Source organism: Nicotiana tabacum, chromosome 4 (genome assembly GCF_000715075.1).
Source record: "Nicotiana tabacum cultivar K326 chromosome 4, ASM71507v2, whole genome shotgun sequence".
Taxonomy (NCBI): domain Eukaryota; kingdom Viridiplantae; phylum Streptophyta; class Magnoliopsida; order Solanales; family Solanaceae; genus Nicotiana; species Nicotiana tabacum.
In genome coordinates, this window is record NC_134083.1 from 8,359,057 (window position 1) to 8,372,935 (window position 13,879).

Below are 13,879 nucleotides of genomic sequence, written 5' to 3' on the forward strand. Positions count from 1 at the left end.
TAGGAGCTTTGGCATTTAACGCAGTCGTTTATCCATTCTCAGTGCCCAGTGGTGTTCAATTGCTGGTTACCGTGCTTCTGCTCTGATTGATAACCTTGGAGAATAGGAATGAGCGTATTATGAATTAATGGCCTGTCGTTTAAATACTACATATTTGAAAACATTGATCTTCTATAGGAGTAAAGTTCGCAATGAACTTGGACACTGATTGTGAGGCAGAACAAACAAACAGTAAAATACTGTGTTGTGGAGTAATTGCATATCAACTTTACTGATAAATATCTTGTATATTTATACCCACCTCAAAGATTTACAAGGGTATCTCCAATGTTGGTCAAATGTAGTTTACACAAGTCTTCCCACAAAAATATTTCAAAAAAAAAATAATCTAATTTACATGTTCTCCGGGGAGTTGATTCTAGCTTTTAACATTTGTGTTGTCTAAGAAAAATTATCCAGAACAAAATTTTGCGCACAAGTGAGCGCACAAGCCACGTAAGCAAAAATTGATTTTCTCAAGAAGGCCAAGGTAGAGAAAAATACTAAAACGGAAGTTGATATAATTTCCTTTAAAAGATGGACAAATTGTCTGAAAAACAGACGCACTAATCTATTTAGAGCTCTCCGAACTTCGACTTCTCCTTATGCAATGTACTGAACACGCAATCCAGCTCCGGAAAAGCGGACAACAGTATCAGCTCAACAAGATCAAGGACTAACTGTTTTAGACACACAGATGACTGTAAAAGGAACAGCGCCTCAGTCAGTAATTCTTCAGGAAAGGTGTCTGTCTAGAACAAACCAATACAAGATGAAGATACGAAATATTATCATATTTAAAGCAGATTCTAAAGACCCTGACTATATTACCTGGATGAAGTAATAAAGATCCTTTGCACATTGTTCATATTCCTTGCGACCAACAAGTCCAACAACAGCAGCAGGTGCTTTTTCTGTAAAAAGTTATCAGAGTAAATTATGGCAAACTAGGAAAAAGTATTATGGATTTTCATGAATGTTGAAATGGTCAATAACCAGGGGCGCATGTTTCTCGGGTGCCCTACCAATCATTAGCTCATATACAAGGTTTGCACGTTGTTCTGCTTCCTTCTGCTGCATCTCATCCAGTTTCTGGATATCCTCTACCGTTGGTGATGATGATGGAGTGGGGGGTTGGTTGTGAGGAGAATTAAGAGATGGACTGGTAGATGGGGTAGGGCGTTGTCGTCTTGGATGCTTTGTTATGAATATTCCGTCAGGCCATAGAATCTACATGGAGCACAAAGAATGAGAACACTTGATCCAATATCAATAAAATGTTAATGACAGAATCTTGGGTACCATCAGTCATCTGAAGCTACATTTCAGCCTTTTAAGAAAAAACATACACCTCTGTCATCTAAATGCACATATATAAGACACAACAATACTTACTACTATAACTTTTTCTCTTAAAGCAAGCTAACGAGGGTAGTTTTTACCCAATTCCCACTCACAAAAAAGGAAAGCATACATAAGAACCAAAAAATAACAAGAGGACAGAGCATTGTTTGAACCAACAAATCTTGGAAAACAGTACTATAATATAGGACGTATTAACAGATTAAATCACAACAATTAGGAATGCAAATTACAACAACAACAACCCAGTATAATCCCACTAGTGGGGTATGGGGAGGGTAGTGTGTACGCAGACCTTACCCCTACCATAAAGTAGAGAGGCTGTTTCCAATAGAAACTCGGCATCCTTCCCTCCAAGAACTCCCCACCTTGCTCTTGGGGTGACTCGAACTCACAACCTCTTGGTTGGAAGTGGAGGTTGCTTACCATCAGAGCAACCCCTCTTGTCATCAAATGCAAATTGAATTGTTGTTATCACCGTGATAAGAAAAAACAACTAAATTGCGACACTTGCCTGCTCAACACGTCTTATGCCTGCAGCAACTACTGAACCCCTGCGCAGACGCTGGATTTTCTCAATTAGCCAGTCATCAAATGCATCACCCATTCCCAGTTGCAAAACCTGTTTCGCCACCCAGAATGCCTTTCTCCTGGAAGGCATCCGAAGAAGTTTATAACAGAAATGAGTAATCAATCAGGTCCAAGAGCAAAACAGTTGGAAAATAATGATACCTGATCCACCCACCATCTTGGAGCTGAAAAATGACGTCAACCAGGTCTAGAACAGGTGCACTTACATTCGGAGGCACCCACTACAGTGAAACCAATAAAATAAAATAAATAAGGTTCGTAACCATCTTAGTTCATTGAAAGGCTAAAGCTACATGTAATTTCTTAAGAGAAAACCAAATGAAAGCATCATAAGAAAAAAAAAGGTAACTTGCATATCTTTTAACCTCACTAACTCAAGCTGATCATTGCGAATCTATTTCTTCCCAGGTGTCCAATGGCAAAAGAACCTATTAGCCTAAAACTTAAGACAAGTTGGTAGCAGCTACCTCTACGGGAAGGGAGGAATCAACAGGAGCATCAATAAAGGATTCGGATGATGCATGTGAGACACGTGGATTAGTTTCAACTGATTTTAGCGTCGTTTCCATGGTTGGGATAGAAACTTTATTTGTTTGTACCACATTGTCGGAGTCACTACTTGAATCCTCAAAAGTTTCTTTGATGGGTCTTTTTGGAGGGGACAGTGCGACATATTTTTTCCCAAATCTTGATTTATCCACCACAGGTTGATGCATCATGATTCGCTCCTTTCTTTCAGCATAATGCTCTCCCGTGGAGGATATGATATCAGTTCTTTGGCCAATCCTGGGCAGAGGTTCTTTACTTACGCGGCATACGCTATCATCCAGGTCAACTGAAAGAATAACAAGAACCATTTACGATTAACATAAAAATCGAAACCCAACCTTCTGCCCCTTAGCCATGCCAAGTCAGTTACTCACCTGGTAATGTTTCGATTATGGACAAGGAATTTGAAAAGCTGTATGTCTGCAAAAACAATGTACAAGATCAACGCTCTTTGTTCAAAAGATGCATCTAAGCTCAAAAAATAAAAAATCAGCAATCTTTTAACCTGTGAATCAATACTGAGGAAGTCCCAAACCTCAATGGAGTTGGAAACGGTTGGGAGCTGCAGCAGTTTCTGTGACAAAAAAAGAAAGAGTCAAATAAAAATTAAAGGTGACATCAGAAAAAATATAAATAAATAAATTGAACTGCAGAGAAAAAGTGAACAAGATAGTTTAGAGGAATATATAAAAATCAGTTTCATGAAATGTTTTTCTAGTCGAAGCTGCCCATGAAATCCCTATATCACCAGAACTAGTTATACTTGATCAACTTCAGGAAGCGAGAAGAAACTTCGCAGCAAATCACGGAGTCAATAACAATTATAGGATTAAGACTAAGATAAACTGCTGTGATTTTTTTTTTTTAGAGAAGATAAAATATACGATAATGAGAAGGAAAACAGTATGAGATAAGAACTTAAGCACATTTTTGTGACATCAAAGCAAACTCTTATAACATGAAATTACTGTGGTATAGATCACAAAGTACTAGTTGAAAAACACTTCTAGATGCTATCTGTTAGAGCACCACCTTCAGATATGTGTTAAGGAATTTGCATCGTTCTCGAATGACTGGAACATCCAGACCTGTGGAGAGGAAATGCTTGGGTGGCAAATGAAGATTGTAGTCATGATACTCCTTAAGACGTCTGTGGAGCTCCTCAAAATGACGAAACCTGTCAGAAGCAGCAAACAGAACAAATTAAGACACTGGATACTGTTGAGATATATTCTGGATAAAGAGGTGTTTGATATTCACAATAACGATAAAAGCAGAAAGTTACATCAAGAGACCTTCTTTTGATAGACCAACTATGATTGTTTACATCTGTAACAGATAAGGAATAAACAGCAAAAGTTTTTGAGCCACATTTTACGATATTGGCACTCAAGACCTGCAACAGAAGAAAGGATAGCATCTGTGGATGTCCAACTCTGTGAAAGTAATTCATAAAGTGAAGTTACATGTAAAACAAGAATGGCAATCACTGCTGTACCTCGCATGTTAACTTCAAAAAGGAATCAGCAATTATAGAACCTTTCGCAGAATTAGCACCCATTTTGTGGTTTTCGAGAATGCTGGTTGACAAAGATGATGATGATGCATTCGTGCCATTTGAAATTCTACCAGATATTTCTGTATCAGAGTCATCACTCGGACCTTCTGTTTTCTCGTTATCTTTAGAGTTTAATATATCATTTCCATCCCCTAGTAAGAAGCTGGATCTTTGTATCTCTTGCCATACATGCTCTGTTTGGCTATTCACTCTAGATTTTTTCCTCGCAGATGGCACTTTATTTAAGTGCTTAGAGCGAACATGCCCTTTGCTAGATTTTCCCTTTCTTGTCTTATGACCAGCATTACTTTCAAGTGGATGATGAATGTGATTGACGTTCCTTCTATTTTTTGCATCCCACACTAAAATACCAGGAGAGTGAAGACCTGTCACACTGCTAGGTTCCTCATCTTCAGTAGTGTAAGAACTAGTGCTCTCTGATTCGACCTCATCCAAGTTTTGCTCATCTTCCTCTTGATATTGAAAAGGTTGAGTATTAGCCTTCAAAAATAGGCTCACGTTAACCTTGTTTTCTCTCTCAATCTCTTTCTGTGATTTAGGTGCCCCTACCAAGGAACTCTGTTGGAGTAAATCTGATGCTAGATTGGCCTCTTCTTTCCTTTTATAGTTTCTTCCCTTTGTCCACATGTTGTCTAAGTTTTCTGGGGCCAGGGTTTCAGTCTTTCGACGTGACACCAAATCTAGCATTTCACCCCACTCTCCTCCAGAACGGTGTCTCTGGATACCTCCCCCATCATCTGCGTTGGTTTGTGATGGCAAAGAACTCCAAGAACGAGTAGACCGTGTATCAATCGAGAGCAAAGGATCCTTTGACAAATCAGTTCCATTCCCGTTGTCCATCGCATGATTATCCTTGGTATCGTTAGTTTGGTCCCTTTTTAACTGAACAAGTTCAACACCCTTCGCAGAAGGATCCAACACCCGAGAAAAATGATCTGCGGATACCTTTGCAGATGCACTCGGACTTGATTGGTGTTCTGTTTCCGCTGCCGTAGGTCCTTTATCAGCCTTTTTTAATGAAATAACTAGAGATTCAATCCTCTCATTAATGAACCTGAGAAAATTTGGGTGATAAAATAAAGAACAGCAGCAAGAGTCATATGGCTACAGGAAGCAAGACCCAAGGAATAGTTACCTAGGGTTAGCTAAATTCAGTACTGGCCGTATCACAACACAAGCAAGAAGCTCCCTCACAATGTAGCGGAATAAAGAGCATTGCAAGTCCTCTGACTTAAACGTGAATGAAATGAGACCATCCATGAGATGTTGGAGAACCTGCAGATAGAGAAGAAAATGGTGTACGTGAAATAAAGCCATCCTAAATTAATAGTTCTCCAATGGAACAATTGATTATTGGTTTTTATCAGGAAAAAGAATGATATTACCTTATAAGAACGAAGAATGAGATTACCTTGTGTTCAGCTTCTGGAGAAAACAAAGCCGGATGTAACTTGTCATCTGCAGCCAGCACCAGTTTAAGTTCCAGATCTCGCTCTTCTATAGTCAATGATCTTGAATGTTTTTTCTCAATCCTAATTTTGCTTGTACGGAACAGTTCCAAATGAGTGCATATCAGATTGACAACATCCCTGCATGATCCAAATGAATGACTTCCTTGAAGAAATAGAATAACATAAGCTAAAGAGGAAATATGTCAGTAGCATCCTGTAAGTACAACTTTGAAACCTTGTTAAAAGATCTATAAGATTAATAGATCTCATCCTATATGAAATTTCCCCTAGGACGCCATTAATGATCTGCACAAGTTCCTCTGGACCCTGTCTATCGGAAGTTATCCGGGAGTACCAGAGATCTGTCACCCACTCAGAGACTATATGTCTGGTGAAATGGTCTATTGCATCTTCCACAATAGGTGAATCTACTTTCTTCCTCCAATCAGAAGTCTCATTAACTGCTTTTGGATCCTCTAATTGTTTCTTCTGAATAGTACCATTTGATGAGGATGACTTGCTTTTGTATGTAACAGCTTTTATTCGTGCATCAAAGTCCAGCGATAGATAGCGAAGGATAACAATTAGGAGAGCAGCAGCAGGCAAGTTGACAAAAACTGAAGAGCTTGTTACTGCAAGTGGAAAGTACATTGAAAAATGTCAAAGGTGAGAAAGGAAACAGAAAATGGCATATAGACATCGGCCAAGATATATAGTAAGCCGTAAGCGGAAATGTCAAAGACAATAAAGTTAACATGTAATTAATGAGAAAATGACACTCAACAGAAACTACAAAAACCAGGCTCCCAGTGAAGCTGAGAACTCTTGTAAGAATAAATTCTGAACAGAGAATCTCCGTCGAGATACATGCAAGACTCATTAATAAGATGTTCTTTTTTTTATCAGGTACTCATTAACAAAGATTTGTGCAAAACCAAAAAGTTTTGTGCTTTCTAAAATAAAATAAGGTTTGTCATGATAGGCATGCAAAAGGAAGGCTGTAAGACTTAACTCTTAGATAAAGCTGGAAGCTTCTAAGAAAGCAAACATTGACATAACTAATAAGAATCGCGAAATTTAATAATGGGGCTTTGCTATGCAATATATGAACCTTTATATTTCGTAGGGAATCTTGGACGTTTATATACAGTTCTTGCATTAGCCCGACTTGAATCAGGTCTAGCAATATTACAGGCTCATGCTATTTTTAATACTGGTGCTTGGACAACTTGCACACATTTCAATTATTCTACCAGGTATTGGTATTCTCACCACTATAAGTCTGGTAACTTTGTCCAGCAAGACTTAAGCAGATGATGTGAAAAAATGGACCTTGGGCCTAACTCAACCCCAAAGCTAGCTGATGAGGAGAGTATTATCCAAGACCATGTAAGAAGACCAATTACCCATCCCACAACCGATGTGGGACTCCAACCAAAGCGAAATCAATTAAGTAACTTTTTAGTAGTTGTGGATTCAAACCTTGATATCTCAAGATCTTTATTACAACTTTATCGACGGCTACAACCTTATGTGAAACTCAAGCATATACTTATGGAAGTTGTATTAATAACCATTCAACAGCACCATTTAGAAGAAGATCATCGTCAAGGTCCTCCTATCCCCTCTAACATGTCAACTGAAATGCTTGAGCAACAGTAAAAGATTATAGTTTCTCTGGTTGCATTTAAAAGGATCATTCCATTTATAAACCTCCCATAATAGCCTTTGATTAAATTTCCATTGAAATAGATTGCTTCCAAATGGGGCACACAGTTCATGAGGACAAGGAAATCCATATCGGTGACACATATGTAAGTTACATGGTGTAGAAAGAGATGTTATCAAGTAATTTATTGTAACTCACAAATCGATGAAGAAAATTGCACTTTCTTTTCATCTCTTTCAGTTCCATGCACATAATTCTCAACTTGGATCTCTTTAAGAATTGTTTCTCAAAACGCCATGAAGATAATTTTTTATGTAGTCTCGGCAAACATCTGACTTCTCTACTGGTTCCGTTTGTAACAAAATTTTAAGATTTCAAATCCACTGGTAACCAACCATGCAAACTAAAAGGAAAAACAAGAACAAAAAGTACGTATGCATCATCGAATAACGTCACTCATGCAATTAATTTCCAGTCATTAGGAATTTGTTCCTGATAGTGTAATTGTCTCCACTTCTTTTGTTTGCCCATATGGATTTTTGTCTAGAACAAGCTACGGAAGCTATTTTCATTGTGGTCCGACTTCGTGAACTTTCACCCCCTCTATCTCCAGCCTCTTATGCTGATGATCACTTCTGGAGAGCTTCATCATAAAGTGGCATATTGAATAATGTGAAAAATGCAAGGAGAGTTCATTTTCCCTCAAACTCATTAATCTTGGTTATACATGGAGAGGAAACAACAGTCCAACATTAAGTTTCTAAATTCTTGCACAGGTCTCCTGTAGTTTAAAGCTTCTTGCGCGTTTGTTTGAGAGCGGTTTCAGTAACTAAATGAGCTTCTAAAGTTTGGAATAGTAGCTTACGACACACTTTCACATGCGATCAGAACTTGAATAGTTAGTCTTCCTTGCTAAATCTTTTTTGCAATTCTCCAAAATAATTATCCACTTCATTCAAGTCAAATCCTGACTGGACAACTTTGCTTCATCTCTATTTTCTTTTTTTTGATAAGTAATGACTGGACAACATTGCTTTAAGTTATTCCAAGGGTTTGCAAACTAACATTTGGCAATCTAATTGTGTTATGTCTAAATTTTCTACATGGACATAAGAACTCAAAGTTACGAGCCATACAGGTAGAAAGTACTGATAAAACCAAACTGGTTACCTATTATATTTGTTATGTCTTCAATTGTTTCACTACTTTATCAAGTGACAAGTCAATATCTAGCATCTCCAAGAATTCAAGTGAATATTTAAAGGAAATATGGTTCATATTATTCATAATCATTTGACATAGTCTCGACAAAAGCACTCCCCTGTCCTACTGAATCCTTTTCCCCCTCAATCTCTGCTTTCTCACCAAAGAGGAAATAAATTTCATGGTAGGAGTACTGAACAAAGAAGATATGATGATAACCACAGCACCTATGTGATTCTAGCGCAAGACAAGAAAGAAACACGTATGAGAGAGAGAGAGAGAGAGAGAGAAGCAAATTTCCTCTCTACGAACAACCTATATTCTAAGTGAATGTTTTGTTCAATGAACATATTCCCCAAATGACCTCAAATATTATCAGTGGAGAAACACAGCACAAGAGGGAGAGAAGCAGAGAAATAAAGTCAAAACTTGCTTCCATTCATGTAGATACTATGATACCTCCTTGCATCATAAACGCATAACTATTCAAGCTCCGACATTATAGTTAATTTATAAGGGAATTACATATGGGACCTAACCTTCTGCTCAAGTACTTTAATCCTCTGGCAGAACCGTTAAACATATGGAACCTCTTGCATTTATTTTGGCGTTTTCCTAGTATTAATAGATATGGAAAGATGAATGATATTTTAGATGAATAAATATCTATGATATGCAGGCAGCAAATCCCACTCACATTCAACTTGTACATACTTACATACACTTGGTGATTTTCAATGAGTCACCTAGCAAACAACCACATTCCTAAACACTGTCAAATGGAAAAAAAATATTTTGGGAATCTAGTATGTTGAGAAACCTCATAGCGCCAGATGACTTCAACTATGCACACGCGTAACATGCTTCTTTAAAAGTAGAGAGATACTACTTAAGGAACTCAGGTTGAACATCTTATATGACCCCCACCACCACCCTTGACAGGCAGAAGTGAATTCAAAGTCCTGCAGCACCTTTGGTGGCTTGAATCAGAGAAATTGGTTGAATGCAAAGGAAAGAACTTGTTAGCAACACATGAGGCATGGTTCAACATACAGAGAGTAAGCAGTAACATACTCGACGTCTATTACCATCCCGACAAATGTTCACCAATGTCACAACCAGTGGCAGAACCATGTTTATTGACGGGGATTCAACTGAATCTCCTTCGCTGGAGAATTGTAGGATATAGGTGAATAACCTTTTTATGCGCTATATTTTGTTAATCCTAAACACGAGAGAGTAGTTTTTTGAATAGAACAACAACAACAAACCCACTATAATCCCATAAGTGGGGTATGAGGAGGTAGTGTGTACGCATACCTTACCCCCTTGATGAAATTCCTACCTCCGCCATTGGTCACAACAATCCTAAACACGAGAGAGTAGTTTTTTGAATACAACAACAACAACAAACCCACTATAATCCCATAAGTGGGGTATGAGGAGGGTAGTGTGTACACATACCTTACCCCCTTGATGAAATTCCTACCTCCACCATTGGTCACAACAAGTGATAAACCACGGGAAGCCTTGTGCTCCTCTTGGATTATTCCTGAACCATATCTATTTAAAATGCTAAATTCGTGAACTAGGGATGGTTGTTACCTACTATTAAATTCAATCAACGTCTCAATAAAAATACATTCCGTGCAGCAAAAAGCACATCACAAACCTTTAATTTAGAGCTAATCAAAACAAGTAGGAGCGAAATTAAATTCATCACCATCATCATCATCAGAGAAAACTGGGGAAAAAAAAGTGGACACTCACGAGACATCATATAGGACAGTCCAATGACACATAGGAGCAAGATTACAATCCGCTTTTTAGCTTCTTCGATGAGGTCCCGAACCGTCACCGCCTGCCGTTGGTTGCTCATGTCGTGACCTCCTCCAAATCAAATGCTTCACGCTGATTCACCAGAAACACAACTCGAGCAAATTAAAGTCCTGAATTTCTCAATTCTCATCAATTAAAACAGCAAACAAATCAGCGGGCATTCACATTCACATTCGCATAAGATCACGCCGTAAAACCTCAGGTATCAACTAAAACACAATCGTCAATGTGATAGAAAAAGAAGAAATGATTGAAATCAAAGCGAACTCTTTCTCTCTCTCTCTCTCTCTCTCTCTCTCTCTCTCTCTCTAGAGAGAAAACTTTCTCGCTCTAACTGTGAAATGTTCAAACAGATGAACAGTACTGGTAAAAGTGTTGAGTTTTGGGTTGACGGCTTGAAGAAGAGGAGGGAACGCCGCGTGGGGAGCGAGGAGTTGGGGGGGGGGGGGACTGTGACGTGGATCGTCCGGTTTGATTGATTCGACCAAATTTTTTGTTGAAAGGAGGAATAAAACGTATCATGTGTCTATTTTCGTCACTTTGCACCTTGAATTTCCGTTGCGCAATTAATTTGCTGATTTGTTAGGAAATCCCAGGGAGTAAGTAACTCCTCTAATGGGACCATAATCTGTGATTCCCTGTCTTTACAACTTCACATCATTGCTTACCTGTCCCCCCCTGCATGTAATCCATATCTAATCTTTTAGTGCCAAAATTCCTGAAATAGCCTGTTTGGCCAAAGATCAAAATGCTTATTTTAAAATAAAAAAAAAAACACTTATTTTAGGATTTAACTAACCTAGGAAAGCCACCAAGCTCCGATAAAAATGTACTCGTACTCGATCAGAGGCGAATTTAGGATTTGAAAATGGCAGGTGTCATAATTTCCTTTAATGTATACCTTATAATGATTAATATGTAATTTGTTAGGAACATTTATTCTTTTTTTATATATAGTTTATTTGGGTCAACCTAATAGGTATTTTTTATTTGTAAATATAAAAATTACATATCGGATATAAAAAAACAAACATAATTAGCATTTTAAATAAGGAATCACACCTTTATTATAACAACATAAGTAAAATTAATATTTTTACTAGGAAATCATATCTTTTTCTGTATATTAAAAATAAATTTACACAAGTAAGATAACATCTTCAATAAGGGAATAACATCAATCAGAATAAGAAAATTTAAAAGTATCTTCAATAGATGAATTATACCCCATGAGTATAAAATTAAATTAACTACAAGTCCCCAAAAATCAATAACACAAATCTCATATTTTTTTAAGCAATGCTTACGAAATTTTTGTCATAATTTAATAGTTAAGAGATTTTTATTTTATTTAATAACCATAGAATAACACAAATCTTTATGATATAATAAAAAGGATTTAAAAAAATTATCTCAATTCAAAATTCCCATTAAAATCCAAGTTTTTCGGATTTGAAAGAAGAAAGCTCATAAATTTAACATTAAGAGGAATGCTTATTTAATAATTTTAAAGTTTTGGAATCTCTTTTTTGAGTGTTCTTATTAGAAACTACATATAAAATAATAGAATGGAGAAAAAAATATAAAAAATAATAAAACGACAAATATAAAATTTGGGGGAATAACCGAAGAGGAAAATCACTGGGCAAAAGAAAATAAAAAGCATAAAGAAACGGGAAAGTCGGACAAGGTTCAAGATAAATTCCAACTTGAATTTTACACACGAGATAATCTTTCAAAAAGATCTACCAGTCATGGCACCTTTGTCTAATTTACGGTTGTGGGTCACAGAATCAGATATTTAACCTAGTTTAAGAAAATTTAAACATAAGTATACAAAAAATTTATCATCTTAGCGGGTGTCATGTCACCCCTTCTTAAAGGGGTGGATCCGCCACTGTACTCGATGGTTATTGAATTAGGAAACACTTCATAGTATAGTCGCTTTTATACATAATCAGTGTAGCGGATGTAATTACTTTTGACCGGATTATAACTCCCCTTACTGAATTCATAAATGTAAAATATATGTTTACATATCTATATTCTTACTGTAATTTTTAACTATTAAGATCAAATTAATGATTTAGCATAAATTTCGAGTGCGAATATATTTATTCTAACTTTGCTTTCCATCCCAACTCCGCGCTTATCTGTCCTCGTCTGCATGTAATACATTCCTACCTTTTTAGTGCCAAATTTACTGGAATTAGGTTTTATATGTTTATCCTAAAAACGGATAACAAATAAATTTATAAATAATTTTTAGGATACGCGAATTTATTCAATACAAATGATTAATTGCGTTAGATTAAACGGATAAAGGACGTAATAAATTATCAAATCAATTAAGGGAAGTGATCCCGGACTCAGTAACAGCTTTAATGAAATGACTGCCTTCGATCCCGGGCTCACGTTAATGATGAACAAAAAGTAAGAACTTTGAATAACAGAGAAAATAAGAGTATATTGCCTTGATATGCGTGTTACAATATGGCTAATGAATAATCATACTCCCTCTATATGTAGGGGAGTTTTATCCTAAGTACAATTCCATAAAAGATAAAAAAAATTTATTTTACTAATCGTCGATTTTCTGCCGATACGTGTTAAGATTCACGTCGTGACATCCGGCTGGTCACGGATATCACGGTCCTTTGTTAGTCGTGCTCAATTATCTGGTAATGCTCTCCGAAGTTTTTTAGGATTCGAATCGAACCTGGGGTCGTAGTCCCGATGCTTCCAAGGGCAGGCGTTTTGCCCAGATCCCGACTCGAGGGCTCCTTGCCTCGATTCCGGTTCCTTGCGGTCACGTCTCTTGCTCCGTTTACTTCATCGAAAACTGAGGCATCCCGTGGGTTCGATTTCACCCATATACAATCTATGTTTCGGACCTTCTTCCTCTAATTTTTGCGGGCTTGAGTATAGGAGCAACAACTAAACGACTCGTAAATTGAGAATTTGAGATGGATTATATGAAATTTCACTAATTATGTCGCTCAATTTAAACTTAATTTAAATTAATGTTATATAAAATAAATTTTAAAAATATATATAGCTATCAAGATTTTCTACTAACATGTAAATCTTTGGCAAGGTTAAAATACTCATACGACCTAATATGAACATACTAACATGGAAAAAACAATCAACTATGAGATTGTATGTATTTCAATAATTATAGGTCTACTTCATCCTGTTCTAACATACTAGTATCTTTACCCACAATGATTTCACGTTCGCATACCGATAATTTGAAAGTTAATGTAGGACATAACCAAATTATTTAAAGCAACTTTTCTTATTTTATTTTTGATACGTGGTACTTGTACTTTATGTCAAAGTGATCATTCTAATCTTGTCAAAATCTTGTACGAATACATATACTCCTTCCGTTTCAATTTAGGTAAACTTATTTCTTTTTTAGTCCGTGCAAAAAAAAATGACTCATTTTCTTATTTGAAAATAATTTAACTTTGTACAATTATTTATAGTCACACAAAATATATATGCCTCATTTTACACCACAAATTCAAAAAAAAACTCTCTTTTCTTAAACTCCATGCCCAATTAAATGAATTTACATACATTGAAAGG

The 13,879-nt window shown here is 36.7% G+C and overlaps 1 protein-coding gene across 2 annotated transcripts; it reads right to left on the bottom strand.

The window, feature by feature from the left end:
* Window positions 1-267: 267 nt before the first annotated feature.
* Window positions 268-10,764, bottom strand: LOC107815362 (uncharacterized). Of its 2 annotated transcripts, XM_016640932.2 has the most exons (15): window positions 10,214-10,764; window positions 5,807-6,203; window positions 5,532-5,709; window positions 5,256-5,395; window positions 4,040-5,174; window positions 3,837-3,937; window positions 3,574-3,718; window positions 3,047-3,115; window positions 2,916-2,961; window positions 2,460-2,827; window positions 2,134-2,213; window positions 1,916-2,051; window positions 1,065-1,269; window positions 871-953; window positions 268-740 (listed from the first exon to the last, which is right to left on the bottom strand). In XM_016640932.2, the coding sequence occupies exons 1-15, from the start codon at window positions 10,320-10,322 to the stop codon at window positions 615-617; spliced, it is 3,318 nt and encodes a 1,105-aa protein (XP_016496418.2). In that variant the 5' UTR covers window positions 10,323-10,764; the 3' UTR covers window positions 268-614. The 2 variants fall into 2 exon arrangements, 1 of the variants encoding a protein (XP_016496418.2); XR_012708485.1 differs by lacking the exons at window positions 268-740; window positions 871-953; window positions 1,065-1,269; window positions 1,916-2,051 and having other exon boundaries at window positions 2,133-2,213; window positions 2,358-2,827.
* Window positions 10,765-13,879: the final 3,115 nt, after the last annotated feature.

Bases quoted from the DNA above. Each gene is read 5' to 3' on its own strand.
- LOC107815362 (XM_016640932.2), bottom strand. From the start codon at position 10,322: ATGAGCAACCAACGGCAGGCGGTGACGGTTCGGGACCTCATCGAAGAA. The intron at 3,938-4,039 runs GTACAGCAGTGA...CTTCTGTTGCAG, and splicing joins TTTTGAAGTTAACATGCGAG to GTCTTGAGTGCCAATATCGT. The intron at 2,962-3,046 runs GTTAAAAGATTG...TTGTTTTTGCAG, and splicing joins TCCTCAGTATTGATTCACAG to ACATACAGCTTTTCAAATTC.